General features: G+C 39.9%; 1 protein-coding gene across 2 annotated transcripts in view; it reads left to right on the forward strand.

Moving 5' to 3' along the window:
* LOC139749501 (ataxin-3-like) overlaps positions 1-26,897 on the forward strand; it is a 156,545-nt gene that overhangs the window by 44,493 nt on the left and 85,155 nt on the right. Inside the window, exons 1-2 of one of the 2 annotated variants that reach the window (XM_071663434.1) lie at positions 14,191-14,287; positions 18,406-18,570. In XM_071663434.1, the coding sequence (XP_071519535.1) occupies positions 14,264-14,287; positions 18,406-18,570 (189 nt within the window). In that variant the 5' untranslated portion in view covers positions 14,191-14,263. Of the gene's footprint in view, positions 1-14,190; positions 14,288-18,405; positions 18,571-26,897 lie in introns of those variants that run through there. The other variant, XM_071663431.1, reaches the window with a different exon arrangement.

A 26,897-nucleotide genomic window follows, 5' to 3' on the forward strand; every position in this document is an offset into this window, starting at 1 on the left:
TTTTACAAACAGTTTTTTTTAATAGACTAATTCTTGCTGTAAAAGTGAATTTCACATTAAGAAAATAATGGATATTTGGTGGTCCATTTCTAGATAGGCAAGTGATGATCAGTTGTTCAGTTCAAGACATTGATCTTTTAATTAGTCAATGATATGGTATGTTATATTTTTTATATAAAGCTTGAACATCCCAAATCTGAAAATTCAAAATCCGAAACCTTTTGAATGGCAACATGACATTACAAGTGGAAAATGCCTCTCCTGACCATTTGCCCATGTTGGGCTCAGATGCTCTGTTGGTGCCAGTTTGTTACAAACCATTGTCACTGTCAGACATATGTGCATTACTCAGTGTGTTTTTTTTGCTTATTCTCTGCTCTCTGAGAATAAGTTTAAAAAATGATTGCTTATCAATCACATATAAATTCAAAGTCAGGAATGAAGGTGATGCCAAATGACCAGATTGTCCATTTAGGTGGCTGACATTGTGACACCTTAGTGAAAATGTGAGAGCTTACCTACAAGAGGGGATTAAGAATAACGTTAACACAAGGTCTTGGTTCATATGCTGGTCACGTCAGGCAGCAGAGATTGCTGTGAACAAATGGAGGCAGCAGGACAAGTGATCCAATCAACCAGCAATACACCAAGACATCCAACCAGGTGACCATCACTTGCTGGGGAACCCAGTCCTGCCAAATGCGTGGATCAGTATCTCCTGAGGAAGACTGTTGAACAGTTGAAACGTTGAGGTATGTCTCAGCTTTAACCCATTTGTTTCCATACCATCCTGTTTTCCACATATCTCATTATGTTATTATTACTATTATTACACTTGATTGCCATTTCCTGTGTCAGTGAGGTAGCCTCATGAAACAAAGAATGGCCCATCCACTCATATACACTTATACATAAACACGCATACATATACAAATCAACATATTATTATTATTATTTTTATTTTGCTTTGTCGCTGTCTCCCGCGTTTGCAAGGTAGCGCAAGGAAACAGATGAAAGAAATGGCCCAACCCACCCCCATACACATGTATGTACATACACGTCCACACACGCAAATATACATACCCATACATCTCAATGTACACATATATATACACACACAGACACATACATATATACACATGCACACAATTCACACTGCCTTTATTCATTTCCATCGCCACCTCGCCACACATGGAATAACATCCCCCTCCCCCCTCATGTACACATGTACATATTCATACTTGCTTGCCTTCATCCATTCCCACACCCACAGGAAATAGCATTGCTACACCCTGCTTCAGCAAGGTAGCACCAGGGAAACAAACGAAAAAGGCCACACTCATTCTCTAGCTGTTATGTGTAATGCATCGAAACCACAGTTACCTCTTCACATCCAGGCCCCACGGACCTTTCTATGGTTTACCCCAGACGTTTTAAATGCCCTGGTTCAGTCCATTGACAGCATGTCAACCTTGGTATACCACATCATTCCAATTCACTTTATTCCTTGCACACCTCTTACCCTCCTGTATGTTCAGGCTCTGATTGCTCAAAATCTTTTTCACTCCATCCATCCACCTCAATTTGGTCTGCTTCTCCTTGTTTCCTCCACCTCTGACACATATATCCTCTTTGTCAACCTTTCCTCACTCATTCTCTCCATATGTCAAAACCATTTCAACACTCTCTTCTGCTCTCTCACCCACACTTTTTTTTTTCCACACATCTCTAACTCTTTCATTACTCATTCAATCAAACCACTTCACACCACATATTGTCCTCAAACATTTCATTTCCATCACATCCACCCTCCTCCGTACAACCCTGTCTATAGCCCATGCTTCGCAACCATATAATGTTGTTGGAACTACTATTCCTTCAAACATACCCATTTTTCCTTTCCAAGATAATGTTCTCTCCTTCCACACATTATACTTTATTTTTGTTATTATACTAAACTGCTTTTTCCCACATCACTGAGGTAGCGCCAGGAAACAGACAAAGAATGGCCTATCCACTCATATGCACATATATATACACATAAACCCCCATATACATATCAACATACACATACTTTACACAGACATATACATATATACATACGTACATATTCATACTTGCTTGCCTTCATCCATTCCTTTCGCTACCCCACCCCACAGGAAACAGCATTGCTACCCCCTGCTTCAGCGAGGTAGTGCCAGGAAAGCACACAAAAAGGCCACATTCGTTCACAGTCAATCTCTAGTTGTCATATGTAATGCACCGAAACCACAGCTCCCTATCCACATCCAGTCCCTAAAGACTTTTACATGGTTTACCCCAGACAGTTCACTCCATCCTTCCATCTCCAAATTAGTCTCTTGCTTCTTGTTCCCTCCACCTCTGACACGTATATCCTCTTTGTCAATCTTTCCTCACTCATTCTTTCCATATGTCCAAACCATTTCAACACACCCTCTTCTGCTCTCTCAACCACACTCTTTCTACTTCCACACATCTCTCTTACCCTTTCATTATTCACTTGATCAAACCACCTCATGCCACATACTGTCCTCAAACATTTCATTTCCAACACGTCCACCCTTCTCCATACAACCCTGTCTATAGCCCATGCCTCACAACCAAATAACATTGTTGGAACTACTATTCCTTCAAACATACCCATTTTTGCTCTCCAAGATAACGTTCTCTCCTTCCACACATTCTTCATTGCTTCCAGAACTTTCACCCCCTCCCTCACCCTGTGACTCACTTCCGCTTCCATGGGTCCATCCGCTGCTAAGTCCACTCCCAGATATCTAAAACAGTTCACTTCCAATTTTTCTCCATTCAGACATACATCCCAGTTAATTTGTCCCTCAACCCTACTGAACCTTGCACTTATTCACATTTGCTCTCAACTTTCTCCTTTCACACACTCAATCCAGACTCAGTCACCAACTTCTCCAGTTTCTCACATGAATCAACTAATAGAGTTGTATCATCAGCTAACAACAAATGACTCACTTCCCAGGCCCTCTCATCCCTAACAGACTGCATACTAACCCCTCTCTCCAAAACTCTTGCATTTACCTCCCTAACCACCCCATCCATAAACAAATTAAACAACCATGGGTACATCACACACCCCTGCTGCAGACTGACATTCACTGGGATTCAATCATTCTCCTCTCTTCCTACTCATACAAATGCCTTACATCCTTGGTAAAAACTTTTCACTGCTTCTAGCAACTCACTTCTCGAACCATATACTCTTAAAACCTTCCACAAAGTATCCCTATCAACCCCATCATATGCTTTCTCCAGATCCATAAATGCTACATACAAATCCATCTGTTTTTCTAAGTATTTCTCACATTCTTCAAAGCAAACACCTGATCCACATATCCTCTACCTTTCCTGAAACCATACTGTTCTTCCCCAGTCTGATACTTTGTACATGCCTTCACTCTCTCATTCGATACCCTCCCATACATTTTCCCAGGAATACTCAACAAACGTATGCCTCTGTAGTTTGAGCACTCACCTTTATCCCCTTTGCCTTTGTACAATGGCATTATGCATGCACCCCTCCTATCCTCAGGCACTTCACCATGGTCTACACATTAGGTATATGCAAATATTCCAAAATCCAAAAAAAATCTAAAATCTGAAACAATTCTGGTCCCAGGCATTTCTAATAAGGGATAGTCACCTTGTACTTTTTCCTCATAATTCTCTTCAATAGGATCTTGCCTACTGCATGAAGTAATACTGATCTGTGTGTTCAGAAAATATAGGAAAATCACCAGTTCTGTATCAGGGTCCCAATGACTGCTGTTCAAAAGTATCATCTTATATACAGTAAATTGTATTTATATTTGTTCAGCTCAAGTCTCTTTGATAGATTCTTGACTAATTCATGCACTAAAGATATACTTCATATTAATTGAAAAATGGGTGGTGCATTTGCAGAAATGCAAGTGATGATTGATTCTTCCCTAATACTTCCATTGTTCAGTCCATTGACAGTCTGGTTCCCAGATCTTTCCATGGTTTATATGAACTGGTTCAGTCCATTGACAGCATGTTACCTCCTGTATACCACTTCACTCCAATTCACTTTCTCCCAAGTTTGCCTTACACCCTTCTGTATGTTTAAGCCCTGAGCAATTAAAACATTCACTTCATCCTTACATCTCTAGTTTGGTCTCCCCTTTCTCCTTATCTCCTCCATTTCTGACACATATACCCTCTGTCAGTGTTAAATCTCTCTTCACTCATTCTCAACACATGTCCAGTGCATTTAAGCACACCTTTTTCAGCTATCTCAAAACATACTCTTTCTTATTACCACACATATCTCACCCTATCATATCTTACTTTTACTTGATCAATCCCCTTCACGCTATATATTGTCCTCAGACATTTCTTTTTCAACACATTCACCCTCTTCTGTACGGTTTCATCTAGAATACAAGCCTTGCATCAATACAACAATGTCAGGAGTACCATAACTTCAAATATGCCCATCTTTCCCTTTACAGATAATGAACTCTACATATTCCTCATTGTGACTGGGACCTTTGTCCTCTCACCCAACCTGTGACTCATTTCAGCTTCCATGGTTCCATTTGCTGCCATATCCTTTGCCAGTTATCTAAAATAAAGTTCACTTCCTCTAAGTTCTCTCCACTCAAATTCACATTTCAACTTTCTTCATTTACACACTTCCAAACTCAGGAACCAACTTCCACAGTCTCTCATTCAAATTTGCACTATCACCATGTTAGCTGCAAACAGTAGCTGACTCACCTTCCAATGCCACAATTCTTGACAGACTATTCATCTACCCCTTTCCCCAAAACCCATGCATTTACCTCCCTCATCACCTTATCTAGAAACAGGTTAAACACCCATGGTGAAATCACATATGCTTATTGCAGACCCACCATCACGTGAAACTGCTTACCCTTCTCTCTGTCTACTTGCACGTATGCTATATATCTTCATGAATTCTCTTCATTGCCTCTTATACCTTTCCTTCCATACCTTGTATAGATAACACCTTTCACAAAGCATCTCTATCAACCTTATCATATGCTAGATCCATAAGTAGTACTTGCAAATCTTGTTTTTCTAAGTGTTTCTCACACAAATTCTTCATTGTAAACACCTTATCCACACATCATCTAACTCTTCTGAATTAGCATTACTCCAATTGTGATGATTTGTGTATGCCAATCCACTATCAGTCACCACTCTCCCATACAACATACCAAGTATTCTCAACAAACTTATTTATTTATTCATCTATAATATACTTGATCACTATTTCCCACGTTAGCAAGGTAGCACCAGGAAACTGATGAAGAAAGACCCATCCACACACATACATGTATCTATGTTATATTATTGTTGTTTATATACTTGATCACCAGTTCCCGCATTAGCAAGGTAGTTCCAGGAAACAGACAAAGAAAAACCCATCCACTCATATACACACATATATACATACACGTACATATACAAATCAACATATACATATATACACATGTATATATTCACATTTGCTCGCCTTCATCCCTTCCCAGTGCCTCCCCACCCTACAGGAAACAGCAACACCACCCTGTGTCAGTGAGGTAGTACCAGGAAACAGACCAAAAAAGGTCCCATCCATATACACTCATTCTCTAGCTGTCATGTCATGTCAGATAAAGATAACTTTAATGCCATTCATGTCAAAAGGTACACGTATGCCAACACGTATTGATGGGATACCCTACTATGAGAAGGATGGCAATATTTCGCGTGCCACATGAAAGGGAGATCTCATCCCTATATACCTCTTGACGATCCCCAGATAACTAAAGCCACTTCTAGTGACAAATCTTGCGAGTACTGACGTAGGACAACCTCTAGCTAGTACTAAGACACTGGATGAACAGAAATCTACTAGAGTTCAGATGTAAAGTTCACAAACAGTGCTTATTTTCATTCCGAAGTCTGTTTTACTTAACTGATGAATCACATATCCCCTTCTGGAAACCCTAACTCAAGTTAAACTCCAGCTAGATACTGATTATTAACAGAAGATTGGTGTAGATACCTCCAATCCTAGGTCTAAAGTTTTCTGTCTCTGAACCAGGCACAGTTCAGATGGGAGGGATCAGTCTAAACTGCTCCTTGAACCAGTTTTAGGGTGGATCAGTGGTGACTTACCTGGCCAGTAAATTGTTACACACCCAGAGACTCAGGCACAGAGCAAAGATGGTTGGTTTCACAGTTTAAGGGTACCATCCAAGAGGAAGAAAAAGATCTGCAGATTAGCTTAGTTAATACTCAAGGTCTTGCAGTTTCGGTCAACCAGATTTTTCAACCTTTAGATGTTAGCAAAATCCCAGTCATCAATGCTTCTATGATGACTCCAGTGGAGTTCACTAAAGCTATGCCACAACTGATTAAGCTCCTTAATAAGTACAAGTCCTTTGTAGCACTGAAAAATGAACCACTAGGGGAAACACACCTCGTTAAAGATCGCATTGATTTGAAGCCCAGTATTAATCCCATGTATGTCCCGGCTCGTCAAATTCTGCATTTCCAATGGGTAATCATAGAAAAGTCTGTTGGGGATATGTTGGCCCAAGGTGTCATTGAACCCTCTATGTAACCTTGGAATAGTCCTTTGCTTCTCGTCCTTAAATCTGATGGCACCTGGAAGCCATGTATTGACTTCTGAAAGCTTAATTCAGTTAGGGTGCCTGACTGATTTCCTATACCTGTGCTAGGAGAACTTATAAAGAGCTTGGGAAAGAACATTTTCCACACTTGACCTCCTCAATAGATTTTGGCAAATACATTTGGATAAAGAAAGTAGACCTCTAACAGCATTCTCAACCCCTTCTGGACATTGGGAATTTGTTTGTATGCCATTTGGTTTTCAAAGCAGCCCCATAACCTTCTCACGCCTCATGAATGCTATATTCCGTCCTATAACAGGGAGTGAGATATTAGTCTATCTTGATATAATAATCATGTCTTCAGACGTCTCCACTCATCTCACTCGTATTGAGCATGTTTTGTCAAGACTCCACGAAGCCAATTTAAATTACTTGTCCTCTTACCAATTTGTTAAAGAAAGATGTCCCATTTCAGAGGTGATATGAACAACAACAAGTGTTTGAGTTGTTAAAAGACGCGTTTAGTTACGCTTCCATGCTGTTTCCCCGATTTCGCGAAACCCTTTACCTTGACCACAGATGCTAGTTAGGTGCGGTTCTTTTGCAAGATGTTAAAGGTAAACTCCATCCCTTAGCGTACGCTAGTCGAACACTAAACAATGCAGAAGCCAATTGTTGTGTAACTGAATTGGAAGCACATGCAGTAGTGTGGGCACAAATACTTTAAAGATTTTATATATGGGTATGACGCCACTGTTAACACTGATTATCTACCCTTGCTTGACTTATTTAAGAATAAGAACCCTTCCTGGCAAGTTCGCCAGATAACATTTAATCGTTCAGTTTAAACTCTTGTTCAAATATGTTCCCGGTAAGATCAGTCATGTCGCCGACACTTTATCCCGTAATGTAGCCGTCGTCGCTGTTTTCCTACGATTGACCTAAACAAATTTCGTGAAGCACAGAACCAAGACCCTTTGGTACTCATTCCTATTTTACCTTGAGGATCATACGGCTAATCTCAAAGTAAAGATTCCGGGCCCTCTTCAGGAATCTTTAGCTCAGGAAGATTCATTAAACAGGAAGGGAATTTTGAGTGCTTCCTCACTTCTGTTACGCAGCCAGTCGTCCCAAGTCCTAAATCCTTGAAATACCATCACTGATTCATGACACTCCTCAGCCTGCTCACCCTGGCAGAAACAGATGTATTAAACACGCATGTTCATTACTGTTGGCCTAACATGACACGTGATGTCTCGTACTGAATAGATAATTGTCAAGTTTGTAATGAGAATAAAGGTAACCTCATACCACATCTTCCAGTGTCACAGTGTCCAGGGCCAACATGTCCTTGGGAACGTGTGAGCATGGACATTCTAAGTGAATTATACGCCACTCCGTACCAATAGATTTTCCCTAGTTATTATAGATACATACACTCGATACTGTGAACTCGTTCCTGTCCCAGATAAAATAGCGAAAACTGGCTATAGCTTTCGAGGAGCGCGTTCTAGATAGATACAATACACTATAATAACTAGTTACAGACAATGGAGGCGAGTTTAATAACGCTCTGTTGTCTGAACTCTGCGAATTATATCACATAAGAAATGTAACATCGAAGCCTATCACGGGCTTGGCCTCTAATGGCTTGGCTGAAAGGCTTAATCTTCGAAAGATTGTAGAACACCTTCGAGCACACACAGACTTCGTTAACTAACTGGGACGGCTGCATGTCTGACGTGCAAAGTCCTTTGAACACGTCCTCCCACCAGTCGTTAGGGGGTCACCTCATTTCTCCATCTACAGCCATGATAAAGTATTCCCCTATGAGATATGGTCGGAAGTGAAGACCAGAAGATATACTTTATAGGTGACAAATTCAATGACTCGACAGATTCATCAAAGGATCGCTTCTGAACTTAGAAAACCACATACGTATACACTAGAGAATGTAACAAGTCAGCCAAGACACCACCAGACCTTGTGGGAAAATTAGTCATGATTAAAAATTTGGGAACTAAAACACGTTAGATTCGTGGGTCCATACAGGGTGAAAGTTTATAGCAGGACACCGGTACAAGCTCACTTTTATCCACACAGGAGAAGTCAGGGAAGAACACGGGGATAACTTGAAGCTACTACGGTCCCAAGATCCAGCCCATACCGCCGAGGGTGTAGATCAAAAAGATCTTAACTCTCACTCTTTCTACCAAGTGGTGGTCTTGTTAATATTCCTACACCTGAGGTATCACATCGCTATAACATACGTAACCGGTATATTTAGGTACAGTTTATTTTTAGTGTTTATTTGATCTTGTGCTCACAAGACCATCATGTTGCTCCTTATCGTCCTTGTGGCAACGGGAACGGTGGCGTTTGACCCGTTACACCCAAGATGCCTGGTCACTCCATCAGGGAATATCGCTCATTCGGCAGTTGTTCGTAGTGAAGATACATATCGAACCGATCCCGAACGTACCGAACATCCTCACGCATCTCTCGGAACAACTGGTCCCTGCTAATATTAACCCAAGTACAAAACTTATCTGATCAGGTACAACCCTGTCTCCTCGTTCACTGGATGTGGGAACTAGTTAACACAGTCCACCTTGAGTTTGGTCATGCATCATTCTCAAAGCTGGCAAATTCAACCCCAGCAGACTCTTCCCCGGCTCGTAGCAGGAGTAAGAGGTCTGTTTGACGCAATTGGAATTGTGGGTAAATTTTTGTTTGGTTTAGCTACAGAAGGGGACATAAGTGTCCGCCAGCGAAATGATATATTGCAGAAAAGAGCTGACCATCAAGAATGTGTAATTAACGCACAATCTCATCTGCTAGCAACACAAATATATTATGAGGATTACTAGTACAGTAAATTACATAAGTTAAAGTCAACCTTTTAGCCAGTACTATGGATAACATGCATGCTTATATGATAGCGATAGGCCGGCTTTGATTGGAGAGACACTCTGGTCTCGGCAACTTGTGTTCTCACCCTTTAACTTAGAAATTATGATAATATTTATCATAGGTTTTGGTTTTAAGCTTAAGACTCCAGACTGATAATCTTACTCTGTGGATGAAAATATGATTTGTACTCTTATTTTCTATTCATAAGTAAGTTCAAGACTAGAGGCCTGTCTACACGAGCGGGCCTGATCGGCGGGTTTGCCCGTTAACGGGCAAATTCTGGCGGGCCTGCCCGTGAATGTTGTCCACACGACCGAAGTGATGAACAGCCGGGCCTGCCCGACGATGTTGCCAGTAGCGGGTGGATTGCAGTACGAGAACCATGGTGCCTAGCACTGTCAAGAAAAAGATTTTGTGCTCTATGATAATAGCTTTGTGTCTCAAGAAGAAAAGGATATGGTGTAAAGATTGGTTAAAGAAAAGAAGTATGTTTGGAAGCACTGCAACAATACTTCATGAACTACAAAGTAGTGAAGAACACGACTTCAGAAATTACCTTACGATGAGTGTAAGCACTTTTTACATCTTATCAAAGGTGGAACCATACATAGTGAAGAAAGACACAGTTATGAGAAACAGCATTACAGCAGAAGCTCGTATGGAAGCAACTCTGCGATTTTTGGCAAGTGGGTCTACTTATTCGGAGTTGCAGTACAGTACACGCATATCAAAGCAAAGCTTGTCCCGCATAATGCTCTCTCATCGCAGCAATAGCCTTCACTGCTGTTATGCGTTTGTCTCTGTTCTTACAGCATTTCATCTTCACATTCCATAAACAAGGATTCTTACGATAAAGGTCAATCAAAGTACTAGTAAGTGCTTTAGACCAAAAAATTGTTGGTGGCTCACTAGAGTTATCCTGGGCTGCCATCGTTAAATGTTCACTGTGCTACTATGCCGTGAAATGAAGGCCCGCTGTGGGTTCACGATGTTATCTTGCGTCTGGCAGGGTAGAAACTCCAGCTACCGGGCACCAGCTCAGTGATTTCGCTCGGCGGGCTTTCGGGCAATTTGATCGTTTTCCCGTCAAATATGCCCGTTAACGGGCAAGCCCGCCGATCAGGCCCGCTCGTGTAGACAGGCCTTAATTCATGCATTGAAAATAAGTTGCATACAAAAAGAAATAATGGAAATGTGGTTTGTGCAGTCGAACGTTTGCAAGTCAGGTAGGCTAACGTTTGAACGTTCTTGTAAAATAATCAGTAAATTATACAATGAATTTGTATTTCATTTACACTTTACAGAATTCTTTCTATATAATAGATCTATTTCTGCTCTCTCAACCACACTCCCTTTATTACTACACATCTCTTACCCTTTCATTACTTACTTGATCAAACCACCTCACACCACATATTGTCCTTAAACATTTCATTTCTGACCCATCCACCCTCCTTACAACCCTGCCTATAGCCCATGCCTCACAGCCTTATCATATTGTTGGAACTACTATATCTTCAAACATATCCATTTTTGCTCTCCATACATTCTTCATCGCACCCAGAACCCCCCCCCCCCCCCCCTCCTATGACTCGCTTTCATTTCCATGGTTCCATTCGTTGCTAAAACCACTACCAGATATCTAAAACATTTCACTTCCTCTAATTTTTCTCCTTTCAAAGTTACATCTCAACTAATCCCGCAACCTGCTGGACCTAATAACCAACTTATGCAGTTTCTCTCTAAAATCAGCCACCGCTCTAGAGCTGTACTGACTCGCTTCCCATCCCATTCATCCCCAACAGACTGTATACTCGCCCCTCTCTCCAAAACTCGCATTTACCTCCCTAACAACCCCATCCATAAACAAATTAAACAACCATGGGGACATCACACACCCCTGTCGCAGACCGACATTCACTGGGAACCAATCACTCTCGTCTTCCAACTCGTGCATATGCCTTACACCCTTGATAAAAACTTTTCTGCTTATAGCAGCTTACTTCTCACACCATATACTTTTAAGACCTTCCACAAAGATCTCTATCAACCCCATCATATGCCTTCTCCAGATCCATATCAGCTTCATACAAATCCATCTTTTTCTATGTATTTCTCGCACATTCTTCAAAGTATACACCTGATCCACGCATCTTCAACCGCTTCTGAACCATACTGCTCCTCCCGATCTGATGTTCTGTACATGCCTTCTTCCTCTCAGTCAATACCCTCCTGGTAGTAGCTATTGTGGATAGCCTGACAGCAGTGTTACGTATGAAGGTGATGATCTCGCACTTGCCTTCGATTTCACCCACTTCTTTCACAAGAGGCAGATCATTAGACGGGCTTCGGTAAGGTGGCTGCCTCACTGCAAAAGTGTCTTAGGGGGTCACTGGGCCTGACAATAGCTAGGTGTATGCGGTGGGTGTTTCTTCCTTGAGGGCCTATGCTATGATTACATCTCTGAATGCTAAAGTGTCTTTGCTGATGTTGATTCTCGACGGACTGATGGTGTTGCCTCATCCGCCCTCCTTGTATATAGCCCAAGTCATGCATCCATATAACATTGTTAGAAATACTGTACCTTCAATCATAAATGCTCTTGTTCTCCCAGATAATATACTTTTTCCACACATTTTTCAAAGCTCCCTTTAACCTTTGCCCCCACACCCACCCTATGAATCACTTCCGCTTCCATGGTTTTTTTACTGGCACGCCCATTTCCAGATATCTAGAACACTTCACTTCCTGCAATTTTCTCCATTCAAATTCACACCACAACTAACCTGTCCTTAAAGCCTGCTAAAACTAATAACCTTGCTTTTATTCACATTTACTCTCAACTTCCTACTTTCATCCACTCTTCCAAACTCAGTTACCAACTGCTGCAGTCTCTCACTCGAATCCATCACCAGTGCTGCATCATCAGCAAACAGCAACTGACTCACTTCCCATGCACACCAACCCCTCACAGACTGCGTACTCGCTCTTCTCTCCAAATCTTGCATTTCCATCTTATCACCCTATCCATGAAAAAATTAATTATTCGTATTCATATAACTCCGCGTTGTACAGTTAGGTTCGGTAAAACGCTATCAGCTGGCTATGTGTTCTGTTCGGAAACAACCGATAGACCCCGTTGCTCACCATTGTGAGACGAAGGGTATTCGAGTACTTTGTGTTTCGAATAGTTATTTCCTGTTATACAGACCCTTAGCCTATCGGTTAGCATGCCTGCCTCTTGCACAAGGGGTCCCAGGTTCGATCCTGGCTGTTGGAGGTTTGTATGTTCTATGAAGGTGCGCGTTCATATACACTTTATTCGTATTCATGTAACTCCGCGTTGTACAGTTAGGTTCGGTAAAACGCCATCAGCTGGCTATGTGTTCTGTTCGGAAACAACCGATAGACCCCGTTGTTCACCATTGTGAGACGAAGAGTATTCGAGTACTTAGTATTTCGAATAGTTGTTTCATATTATACAGTCCCTTAGCCTAGCGGTTACATACCTGCCTCTTGCACAAGGGGTTCCAGGTTCGATCCTGGCTGTTGGAGGTTTGTATGTGAGATATATATATATATATATATATATATATATATATACACACGCCCATATGCATACGTATACATACTCGCTGTCTCCCGCGTTAGCGAGGTAGCGCAAGGAAACAGACGAAAGAACAGCCCAACCCATCCACATACACATGGTATATCCGTAAAGGCCCACACACGCACATACACATACCTATACATTTCAACGTATACATTTACAGACATAAACATATATACACATGTGCATATTCATACTTGCTGCCTTCGTCCATTCCATCACCAGCCCGCCACACAAGAAAAACAGCACCCCCTCCCCTCCACCCGCGCGCCCGAGGCAGCGCTAGGAAAAAACAAAGGCCACATTCGTTCACACTCAGTCTCTAGCTGTCATGCATAATGTAACGAAACCACAGCTCCCTTTACACATCCAGGCCCACAAAACTTTCCATGGTTTACCCCAGACGCTTCACATGCCCTAGTTCAATCCATTGACAGCACGTCGACCCCGGTATACCACATCGTTCCATTTCGCTCTATTCCTTGGATGCCTTTCACCCTCCTGTATGTTCAGGCCCCAATCGCTCAAAATCTTTTTCACTCCACCCATCCACCTCCAATTTGGTCTCCCACTTCTCGTTCCCTCCACCTCTGACATATATCCTCTTTGTCAATCTTTCCACGTTCATTCTCTCGATGTGATTAAACCATTTCAATACACCCTCTTTTGCTCTTTCAGCCACACTCTTTTTATTACCACACATCTCTCTCACCCTTTCATTACTTACAGGATCAAACCACCTCATATCACATATTGTCCTCAAACATTTCATTTCCAACACATCCACCGTCCTCCGCACAACCCCATCCATAGCCCATGCCTCGCAACCATATATTATTGTTGGAACCACTATTCCTTCAAACATACCCATTTTTGCTCTCCGATATATATATATATATATATATATATATATATATATATATATATATATATATATATATATATATTGCGATTGGTTAAGAATCATATGAGCTCATTTCTGTGTGTTCGCTGGGCAGAGGTGCTTGCTAACCGTCCCACTAGCAGTGACTGGCAGTGTTGTTCGCTGGCGCAACAACAGCACCAGGAACAGCCTTCGGCAATGGAGTTGGTTTATCATGAGAAGGTAAGGTTGAAAGGATTGAAATTGCCTTTATCGTTAGAGTGAAAAGTTAGATAATTGGTGACAGTGGGTAACTTTATGAAGAGGATAAACGTTTAGTTTGAAAGCACTATTAATATCGTTACGGAGATAAGTCATGACTTTCGTATCCACAAACTTTATGTATTACCTTATGTTCTGTTCCATAACGTTTATCTGTTGTACATGCAATACGAGCTCTCACTGAAAGACAAGCATATAATAACTCAGTTAACTTCAGAATATGAATAATTTTTGCAGTAGGTGTGGTATGTGTGGATAAAAAAAAAAACGGAGGGACGTGATTTGGAGCACGAATATTCACTGTCTTCCTTGGTAGATATGTAGTTGAATTACACCACAGAAATAGCATATAGTATTGGAAGGAAAACATGCCAAAGGATTCTTTACACTTATTGCCTACTTACGAGTACATTGGAAGAGATTTTTTTTTATGACGATAGGACTAAGGCAAAGCACTCACTGCATGTCTTGATTGTTGCATTATATTTATATCCTTAATTTCCTGGTTTACGGTCACCACCTTTCTAGGTTGACAAATCAACGATATTTCTTTATTGGATGTTTACAGTGTGTAGACGTGATGAAGTGAGTTAGATTTCAGGAGTAGCATCTGTAACCATCAATTTTTAAGTTTTTGTAAGGTGCAGAGAGGTGCAATAGAGGTGAGAATCATTATTTAGCAGTTTAGGTGATGTGTTCGTTACACTTTCTTTGAAATCTTGCGAAAAGTAAATGAACAGGATTGACACCAATGGCGTCCTAATTTCAAATGTCCTTGAACTAAGCATAAGTTGACCAAAAATATGTGGACTTTGTAGAGCTTTATTTGATTTGTTAATCGATATACATGGTGAATGATGCTGTAATGTAACAAGAAAACTTACCTATAGAGTCTAGAAAGGCATATTACTGTATATTATTTATGCAATTCACCTCCCAACTTTCATATGCCACAAGCATCTCTCGCACATGCCAGCACTTCTTTCCTTAAAACCTCCCACTTCTTACCTTCTCCCCTTGCTTCATTTACTGTCAACTTTTGCCATACTACACTCAATCTCTTGATATTTCTTCACACAAGTCTCTTTTCCAAACTCACTTGCCCTCACCATTCTCCTCTCACTGACATTGTTTCCTCTTTTCCAAAAACCTCTACAAATCTTCATCCTTACCTTTAGAAGATAGTGATCAGTCATCCCATTAGCTGCTCCTCCTAACACATTTACATCCAAAAGTCTCTTTTATGTGTCTATCAGATAACATGTAATGTAATAATGCGTGCAGACTCTCTTTCCTTCTCACATATGTATACTCTTTTTAAAACAGGTATTCCCAGTCACCAGTCCTTTTTCAGCACAGTCCTGCAAACTGCTCACCATTTCCATTAGTAATACTGAATACTCCATGCCACCCTCTCAGTGATACCATGAACTGCCACATTACTCACAGTATCATTGTATAGTTATTCAATCCCACATTTTCGTTATCCCTCATGACCCTACCGCTGACTTAATCAGTATCAAAAGAGAGTTTTAGAGTGTAGGGAAGCAACATCTCACGCTCTTATATCATTCCTTCCAGTTGCAACAAAAATTCCATAAAAGAAAAACTTATGATATCATACCTGTAAAAGTGGGGGCCATACCTCTTACATACTTATCAATCCAAGTTTCATCAGGGGTTGACCAAAACTACAAATCAAAACATGCTGGGTATGCTACCAGTTTAGTTACAAATTGAAATTAGCTTTGGTTATTAAATGATTTTTGTTTTGCAGTGGTAGCAAAACACCATAATATTTTGAGAAGGGAATGAAATCCTTGGAGGATGACTGGGAACTTCCTATTATATTTTTGTCAAAGATGATCTTTGTGTTGGTCAGGAATGTGGGAGAAAATTGTGGGCTTATTTAATGTAAAAGAAAGTCAGTCCTTTCACTATGGGTGAGGCACATATTTCATGATGTTTTTTTTAATTTATTCTTCGTAACAGAGACATATAAGTTATAAATTTTTGAATTGACTGTTTCTGCTGTTAAGAGGTAAGATATATGGCCATTAATGCTTATATTGGCATCAGGCATTACTTCCAGACGTTATATTCTTACCTTTCCCTGAATATTGATAAGCATATATGATGTTGAAGCCTGTACAAGATCTCTTTCCCCATGTTATGTAATAATTTTTGAAGCTGTGCTGCCTTTACAAGGTAATAGATGTTACGGATCATATTTGTATGTCAATAAAACTCATACAGAAATATCACATCTCATTATGTATGTGTGAAGTATTCCTGTAGCACCTCATGCACCTAGTAGCAGAGCAGCATAAAGGATGTGTAGCAAACAGTATCTTGCCAGGTTCAGTTGTGTGACATTTCATTTAGAAAATTATGTTCTGGTGAGGCAAAATAACTTATTCTTTTAGGGATTGAAAATATTTTGCTCATGGAGTGTCTGTGGCTATTATGAAGCATAGTGAAGGGGCTAAACAGTTGAAAAAAAAATTAGCAAAATCTACAAAAACCTCTCTTAACCTCCCCTTGCAATTAAGAATTATAGAAGACATATATGTGCAGATGCCAGACCATTCAGTCCATACTAACACATTAGATTTGTCTGCTGCCAGGAATTATGTGGCTGGTCGTTGTGTCATCTGTTTGTTGACATCAGGGGCCATTTGAGCAGTGCTCAGTCAAGGTTGTGACTGGTGTATGTTGACCAGAATATTGAACATTAAGATAGGGTGTTCAGATTGGCAGATTAGGTGAGGTTTTCATAATGTCAGTTGATTTTTGCACGTGAGTTATCTATGTTTACATGAAATAACACCAAATATGTGAAGCACTTGACCCTACAAAACTGCTTAAGAAATCATTAGAGCATTGTAGATGTCAAGGTACAGCAATTTCAACTCTTTAATTAAGCAGTTTGTGTGGTGCCTCTGAGCTTGAGTTGAATTTTTGATTTTCCACACACAACATCACCAGCTTCTATATTGGGTGAAATGCAAGACCTTACCAGTCATGAGGCATCAGCCTCACATAAGCCAGACAACACTCCTTTGTGTTCAACTTTAACTTCAGCTGGGCCAGATACCATCCCACACAATTCATAGATACTGTAAGCATATGTTACTACCAAAGTCAACATGGTACCAGACACACACAGTGATTTTTTATATACAGTAATTGATTACAGCTGTATTGTTGTTTGAGACTTACATAAAAATTTTAGTTGTAGAAGAGAAAGCTCCACAGGTTAAATATGATTTACTCTATCTGCTATTTGATCCCCTTGGCATAATGGATATCCAAAATGTGAAAGCTTCTGAAATCAAACAACCATTCAGCCCACAGGTTGCCAGATTTAAGATGTTTGACTGTAATGCTTATTGATAGATATGCATTGTAACCTTTAAATGCCAGGAGTCATCATATAAAACTTGTGTAGCATGCATCAGGCATAATATGAGTACTAGTTTTTGTGAACTTATTTTTGACAACCCACCAATATATTGACATTATATGGCTAAATGTCTTGTTCTCTATAAGTGCTTATTACAGAGCCTACCTCCCCTGGGAACTAATTTTGAAGAGTAAATAGATATATAAGAGTAAGTATATGTAAATATGTGTAAATAGTAATGATGAATAGTAATGTGTCATTTAGTGAATTTTAGTCACAAGGATAACAAAACATTGGATGGCAGCTAAGTGTTTTCATCATCATAAGTGCTTATTACAGAGACTGCCACTCTAGAAGTAATTCTAAGTGAAAATATATTTATGTAAATGTATTGCTCCTCCCCACCCACCTTGCTTACTATCCCCTCCTTGCCCTTTTCAGCTCTAACTAGGGGCTGTACACATGAACTTTTAGCACTGTACTATGGTCATATTTTATCTCACTTTTTTGTATATATTTTTTACTTTTGTATGTGTTTCTTTCAATTTATAAAACCATAAGCATCTTTCTTTTTGCTGGTGTTTTATGCATTAATATTTAAGCATAGTTGTAGTTGTGAATATTTTAGATATGACTGTTAATGATTTCTAAGATTTTAGTATTTTATTTGCAGCAAGATGGCTTGCTTTGTGGTCAGCACTGTCTCAACAACCTACTTCAGGGCCAGTACTTCTCTGCAGTGGATTTGGCAGATATAGCACAGCAGATGGACCAAGCTGAACAGCACCATATGGCAGAGCTGGGAATGCATACAGATGACTTCAGAAGATTTATGGAAGTATGTAAATGCATAAGGTTTGTACAAGTAAGGAACACCATAGACATGGTAGGGAGACTGAGCAAGGATGCATATAAGAATGAAGCAGTTGTCATAAATTTTCTCACCCCTTCACTCTGTCTTACAAAAATGAGACATTTTGTTGGACAGCTTGGAAAATCAAACTCAGAACCTTCCAACCCTCAGTATTTCTGGCGAGCAAACACTGGACTTCCGTGCTCATTGCTAACCATTCACCCATGGCTGTGTTAGCTTACTTGTTTTTGGGCCCACCCTTGTACTGTCATAGACCACCACAGAGATGACCTCAATGACTTACTCCCAGATGCTAGCAGCATATATTTTTTAGGGTCCTATGCTGTCAGTAATCCTCTTTTTACCAGACCAGCTTCAATTCCATGGGGTAGTATCTTTTTTATACATCTACAGTATTATTTAGCTTAACAACTGTTATGCCAGGGACTCATTCGACTGTGCTGTATCATCATTGATACCATTAGGTTTTTCTGGGTCATCTCAGCTGCTGTGTGAGGTCTTGAACTCAAGTTTTGGTTTCTAGAATTTATATGGATGGATTTTCTTAAGCACTTTTAGAAGTACTTGTTCAAAGGATGCATAACAAATTTCCTTTTACATAACATACATATCTGCTCAAAGACAATACAGGTGAACCTCTTTAATCCAGCAACATTGGAATCTGGCCATTGTTTGACCACAGGAAATGCCGGAAAACAGAAATTGACCCATAATGGAACCCCCTATGTAAACATATGCCCAAACTCTCGTCTTGCCAGCTCATTCCACATACATATTGCTGTGTTATTAAAGGTAGAACAAAGCTTAAAACAGGAAATAGTATAACAATTAATGCTTCCAAACAAGGTTTGTATTGTTACGTCAGACGTACCTTCAGATGGAGACTCCTCAGTATCTTGGGTAAGGGTTTTTTTATGGCATATGGCTCCAATACAGGGCAGATTCGTCTACATTATACAATTGTTTTGGAGCTAGGTTTTCCACTGCCACTAGCTGTGCAAATTCATCCACGAACTTTGTCACAGCTTTGTGAGAAGTAGTTAATGTAACGAACAACCATAGGCTGGTAGTTGGCTTTGATCTACTCTTGTTACTGTTGTTTTATTGTTATCGTCATGACAGCCAGCCTGCACTGCATCAGCCCCAGCCTGGCAGCCGGCTTGTACGCCCTCTCTTGCCCTGTACATATTGCTGCTGGTTGTTTAATAGAGAATGGGAGTTTTTATTGATTCTTTTAATATGACCTTACACTTAAGCTTCTGTGTCAGCACTATGCTTTTCACCACACACACTATGTACTGAAATTCCATGTCTCCACTTCAACTTATGTAACCATCATTGTGAATGTTCAAAGTCATAGTCTACCTTTAGTTCTCTATGAAAAGCTTTGGTCTGCTTGATAAGAATTTCCCCAGAATTGTTTACACATTCATTACTTGGGAGCTTGAACCATTTCATAAGTGCACTGTCTAATTCTGTACTCTTAGCACCTTTCAAAGTTTTTCAAAACTGAACATTCCTAAAAACCGAATATAAGAAATCTACAGGACTGTTAATTAGCGTGGTTGCAATGTAAACAGATTTTGGTGCCTTAGTGCTGCTAACAGTACCACCCTGGTGGCAGATTCAAAACATGCTGGACCACAGAGTGCTGGATTAGAGAGGTACAACCTGCACCAGTTAGTCAGGTAAGCCTTTCAGTCCTTCCTTGAAAAATATGGTGTCTTGCTTGTGACTGAAGCTATATATATAGTTTTTCTCTAGCAGTTTTTATGACAAGAATAAGACTAGTAATACTGTTTCCTTTCATAAGAGTACCTTTCAAGAGCTCCAATACCTTGTTTTTGGTAAGTATTAATATGACGCCTGGTTTGGTAAAACTGTTTTTAAAAGGAAATAGGTTGCACCTCCACTGCAACCCAATTGGGAGCTTTCAAAAGTCCTAGACAGTTTACAGTCCAGTAGTCTTCTGGCAGTTTAGCTCAGCATCTTATAAGAATTCTCTTCCTAATAGCCTTAAGCTATATTCCAGACTTGAGAGTCTTCTGCTCTTTGATGACTTTTGTGTGTGGTAAGACAGTCAGTGAATAAAAGTTCAGGCTGCAATGCTGCCTGACGTAAGATATATACCTCATTATGGCATATATCCACATATCACTACACAGTCATGTTATACTTTTCAGTAATATATATTTTGTTATTGATGTTCATTTACATACAATATTCCACAAATATGATGCTTTCACTTAGCACACTTTCGTTTCTAAAAGGTAAATAAAATTAGGTACACTTTTCTAACAACCTGTTTGGAAATTTCATGCTGAGAACTATTGTTTTTTAAATGCTTATGAAAGTAAAGAAGTTTGCAGAAGTGTAACTCCTTCATGTACAACTAAGGTGATCTGTATGTGCTCTCTCATAAAAGAAGGTTATTAAGTGCCTGAATAGAATATTACAGTTTAGAGAAATTTTCCCCTGAGCTTGCATGTGACTTTAGAAAAAAATGGAAGCATCCATGTATTTTTCAACAAGGAAATGCCATGTGACTATGAAATAAAACCATTCACTACAAACTATGAATGGTTTGAAAGATTCAAACTCAGGTACAAGTTTCACTGTATTAAAATGACTGATAAAGCCACCACAGCTGCTGAAAAAAAATCCCTGCATCATCATTAAGGAAGGTGGCTATAGCCCCAAACAAGTATTTGATGTTGGTGAGACAGGACTATATTGGTAGAGAAAGCCACCCTAAACATACATGGTGAGGAAGAAGAAAACAGTGCCTGTTTTCAAGCTCGCAAAGGACAGATTAATGCTGCTGCTAGGAGGGAATGTTGAGCTTAAGCCTCTAGTTATGTATCATTCAGAAATGCCAAGGGCGGGTAAGGGCTGTACAATTGAATACATAAGAGTTATTTAACAATCTAACCCTAAAGTTCAGATAACAAATAATACTTTTGAAAGTTGGGATACCTATCACTTATTTAAAGTATTAAAAGTACGGCGTTAGGGTAAGCCCTGATTTTAAGTTCCACGTGATGGTGCACTCTCTCATCTTACAATATTATGAATTTTTTTTATAAAAATTTCATTTGTATTTCCTCCTTCAAATACGACATTGCTTCAGCCGATGGATCAAGGCATCATTTTGGCTACCGAGGCCTATTTTTGCCAAACATTTTCCAAGCCAATCAAGGACACTAATGGTGATGATAGAGCATCAGTCAAGGAGTTCTGGCACTCATTTAACATCAAGAATTCAGTGAATGTCACTGCCCAGTTTTGGAAGAAATCCACTCCTGCCTACATGAATGCTTGTTGGCACAAGCTCTTGCCAAAGTGCTGTAAGAGGAAAATTTGCTGCCCTGACCAAACAGTTTGGGCTTGAGAAGGTTAATGAGGAAGATGTGGAGTTGCTTCAGTTCCACAAAGAAGAATTATCAAATGGAGAGCTGTAGCAACTTGAACAATGTAGGACTGAGAAAGGGGTAACAAAGATTTTAGACACCAGTTGGGTTTTGACAGCAAAAAGATTTTCTGAAGAATTTAACCATGTGAAATTAGCCTTAACATACCTTGATGAAGATGAAGATGACAGGGAGTATAGTCAGATTGTCAGAATGATGGAAGATGCCATTGAGAGCTACCAATATATTTACAAAGAAAAATCAAGAAAGTGTCATAACTCTTGATCAACTCCATTGTCCATCTCAGGCTAGGGAAAGTTTCCAGCATTGACAGTCTCAGTAATATCTAAAGGATGGGCATCATGAATTTACATTGAGTTGTTAAGTCTTAATAAAATGTTCATAAGTTGCTTTGATATTCGTGATTTATTATAAATTCACAAATTTGCCCTTGCATCTCATTTAAGAAATCAAGTCATTTCAAGTCATTTTCTTATTAGATAATTTTTAAACTTACAGTCTTTGATATTGACATTTATTAAGGATATTATGATTTCTCACGTTTGTCCTCATATCATTACCAAAGATAAGGCAGGCTCATGCAGAGCAGTGATCACAGTATTAACTGCCAGTGCAGAAATGTTATCATCATATCTTGTTTGTTTCCTTATATTTTGCTATACAGCGTAGCACAATGGGAAATATTTGGAAGCAGTGCTGGCATGTGCAAGAGAAGTGTTTAGCATCCAAAAGATTTGAGGTGGGCTGATAAATAGTAGAGAGGTGAGATGAGAAAGTAAAGTTAGTCGGGAAGTAGTACACATAATTGGGAGATTTAGGAGAGAAAGTGCCTGGAGGTCAAGGAGAAGATGCAAGGGTTGAAAATGAAGGCAAATAAGAGTTGGGATGCGTGAGTATCTTTAAACTTTAGAGAGAATAAGATGATGTAAAAGGAGGTTAATAGTGTAAGAAAAACAAGAAAACAAATGGGAACATCATTGAAGGGGGTGAATGGGGAAGTGGTTTCAAATAGTGATGAGATGAGGAAAAGATGGAGTAGGTATACTGAACACTGTTGAATGTATTTGATGAGAATGGTGGCAGATGAAGGCAAATAAGAGTTGGGATGCGTGAGTATCTTTAAACTTTAGAGAGAATAAGATGATGTAAAAGGAGGTTAATAGTGTAAGAAAAACAAGAAAACAAATGGGAACATCATTGAAGGGGGTGAATGGGGAAGTGGTTTCAAATAGTGATGAGATGAGGAAAAGATGGAGTAGGTATACTGAACACTGTTGAATGTATTTGATGAGAATGGTGGCAGATGAAGCATATTTGGGTTGAGGGGGTATGCAAATTGAGTCTTGAAAATTTGTATGGTGAAGAGAGAAGTGGTGGTGAAAGCCTTATGTAAGATGATATGTGGCAAGGCAGCAGGAGTAGTTGAATTTCATAAGAATAGAGGCATCTATAGTGTTGATTGGTTTATTAGGATCTTCAATGTATGTATGGATAATATCATAGTGAAGTGCCTAAGGATTAGTGGAATGCATTTATAGTGCCATTGTATAAGAGAAAGGGGAACAAAAGTGACTGGTAAACTACAGATGTATAAGTTGTATGTAGGTTGCATGGGAGAGAAGTCATTGAGAGGAACAATGTGGTTTCCAGAGTGGTAGAGGGTGTGTGGGTCAGGTGTTTGCTGTGAAGAATGTATTTGAGTAATACAAAGAGAAACAGAAGGATTTGTCTGTGGCAGTTATGGATATAGAGAAAGCATTTGATAGGGTTGATAGTGAAGCCTTGTGGAAGATCCTACAAACATACGGTATGGGAGTTAGCGATTAGGAGTGAGAAGTTTTCATAAAGATTGTAAGGCATTTGTGCGAGTGGATAGAGAGGTGAGTGTTCCAGGTGAAGGTGGCTCTGTGACAAGGATATGTGATGTCACCATGTTTATGTGATTTGTTCTTGGATGTTATGGTGAAGGAGTTAAATGCAAGAGTTTTGGAGAAAGGGTATGCAGTCTGAAGTGGGGTGATGGGGGGGGGGGTCTAGGAAGTTTGTCGGTTGCTGTTTGCAGAAGACACAGCACTAGGGGCAGATCTGAGCGTAAAACTGCAGAAGGTGGTGATTGATTTTGGGAGAGTGTTTTAAAAGAGGAAGTTGAGAGTAAATGTGAGTAAAAGCAAGGTTTAGTCAAAGCAGAGGGACAGGTTAGTTAGTGTGTGAATTTAGAGAAAATTTTGGGGTAGCAAAGTGTTTTAGATACCTGGGTGTGGACATGGTAGTGATTGGAACCATAGAAGCAGAAGTGAGTGTTCGAGGGATGAGGGGATGAATATTCAGGGAGCATAAAGGAATGTGTGGAAAGACAGGTCATTATCTGAGAGGGTGAAAATGGGAATGTTTGAAGGTGTATTAGTCCTAGCAATATTGTATGGGTGTGAGGCATGAGTTATAGATAAGGATGTGTGGAAGAGGGCGGACATACAGGTGCACCACTGATTTTCCGGCACTCTTGGTTCCAATGCCTTGCCGGATTAACCATTTTGCCAGACCAACCATGGTCATGTAATAATAATTCATCAACACACCTCTAACCCACTGATTATATGTATCCCATAGACTGCTAGAAATTTAAATTAAACAAATATTAAATGTCTGAGCACCGTAAGATGGTAAGTTTCTCCTTAGATTGTTTGAATCCTGTGGGGTCTTCTTCGTCTTCTGCTGTTATAAGTTTTCTTAGGTGTGCAGCACCAGAATAATGCAGTTTCATCTGCATAATACACCTGCTCAGGACTGAGGTGCTCGTTAGCAATGAGTTTCGCAAATTCGTCCACATACTCGACAGCTCCTTCATGGTTTGCAGACTGCTTTTCTCTGCACACGTTATTCATGGAAATTCCATGACGCTTCTTGAATCTTTAAAAGCCATCCTTCTCTATAGTCAGGCTCATGTTGTATTTAATTTCTTTGTGGAACAACTAAGGCTGGTCCATTATCATGCTACCTGACAAGTCCACTCCATCTCTCCAATGCTGTCGAAACCATTCCATCATCATTCGATCATGCTCAGTACTCTTACCATCTTTCATAGTTTTCCTAATCATCATTTGCTTCTTGGAATTGCTGTCTGTATAGAATTTCAATATTTTCTCCCTTTGCTTCTTTATATCATAAATAGTTGATGGATCAATACTGTAGATGTCACGCAGCTTATGCATCGAAACACCACAGTCCATTTTTTCAACAGTTCTACTTTATCTTGGATCGATATGGACTGGTGTTTACATTTGACACCACGACTGACACTCTCATATGTCTTAAAAGCCATAGCTAGGGTTAAATTTAAGCAAAATAAGCTAAGAATCTCACAGAATCGTGGTATCACCACCAATAAGTGCAGAGTAAAGAATGTACATAAGTGTGCCCTACACATAACGCCATCTGTGGCTGCCCAGTGAACTAGTCTGGTGGCCGCAGTAATTTCAAGTTCCCTCACGTAATTTTGTCCAGACTAAAGGATGTACTGTACCATCAGTTGCCAGAAAATCGGTGGTGTACCTATATTGGAAGTGAAATTTTTGAGGACAATGTACGGTGAGGTGGATTAATTGAGTAAGTAGTTAAAGGGTTAGAGAGATGCCTGATAGTAAGAATAGTGTGGTTGAGAGAGTTTGAGATGTGCTGAAATGGTTTGGACATATGAAGGGAATGAGTGAGGAGAGGTTGATAGATAGGATATATATGTCAGAAGTGGAAGGGCAAAGAAGAATGGGAGACCAAATTGGAGTTGGAAGGATGGAGTGAAAAAGATTTTGAGTGATCATTTCTTGAGCAGGCAGGAGGGTGAAAGGTGAAAGGAGTGAATTGGAACAATGTGGTGTACAAGGGATAATGTGCTGTCATTTGACTGAACCAGGGCATGTGAAGTGGCTGGCTGTGGATAGGGAACGGCACTCTTTGTCAGTAGTATCACAGCTAGAGAATGGATGTGAGCAAATGTAACCTTTGTACATCTGTACTGTGCTCTGCCATGCTAACTTGGGAAATTGCAAAGTATTAAAAGAAGATCTGTATATTCATGTATGTATACAACTTTACAATCGTTTCAACATGCCCCAAGACCCTTCAAGTCCACAATGCAACTACCATAAGAAGACACCAAGCACTTACTACACAGTAATCCTACACTCTCAGCCCATAGACACACACTACATCACGACACTTTATGAACTATGGTCCTAGCTGGTGGACTTGACCAGCTTCCTAAGTGATGGAGGAGCCTCATTAAGACAGAAGAGACTCCTGGTAAAGAAAGTAAGGTCTTTGGGTCTAAGAGACTTTGATGTCTATGCATTATACATGACAGCTACAGAATGGATGTGAGGAAAGGAGAAAAGTTATTCATCTGTTTCTGGCATTACTGCACAAATACATAAAAAGTGAACAGGTATTTGATTTAGAAAGAAGGTTAGATGAGACTTCTAGATGTTCATTTCATGTTTACAGTATCATAGTGGTTTATTTCTTGTAGTTTTGCCTAATTTTGTGTGTGAAGTTGACTCATATCATCTGGGGAAAGGCCTGGAGTTGTTAGTGTTGGTGATTTTGGCAAACTTGCAAGGAAAAGGATCAGTATTGTTCCATAATTTATTGTAATTCTGATGTTATTTTTCTTTGAAGATTATTCATAGATTAATTTTTTTTTTTTTTTCTTTGTCGCTGTCTCCCGCGTTTGCGAGGTAGTGCATGGAAACAGACGAAAGAAATGGCCCAACCCACCCCCATACACATGTATATACATACACGTCCACACACGCAAATATACATACCTACACAGCTTTCCATGGTTTACCCCAGACGCTTCACATG

The sequence above is a fragment of the Panulirus ornatus genome, chromosome 7 (assembly GCF_036320965.1).
Source record: "Panulirus ornatus isolate Po-2019 chromosome 7, ASM3632096v1, whole genome shotgun sequence".
Lineage (NCBI taxonomy): Eukaryota > Metazoa > Arthropoda > Malacostraca > Decapoda > Palinuridae > Panulirus > Panulirus ornatus.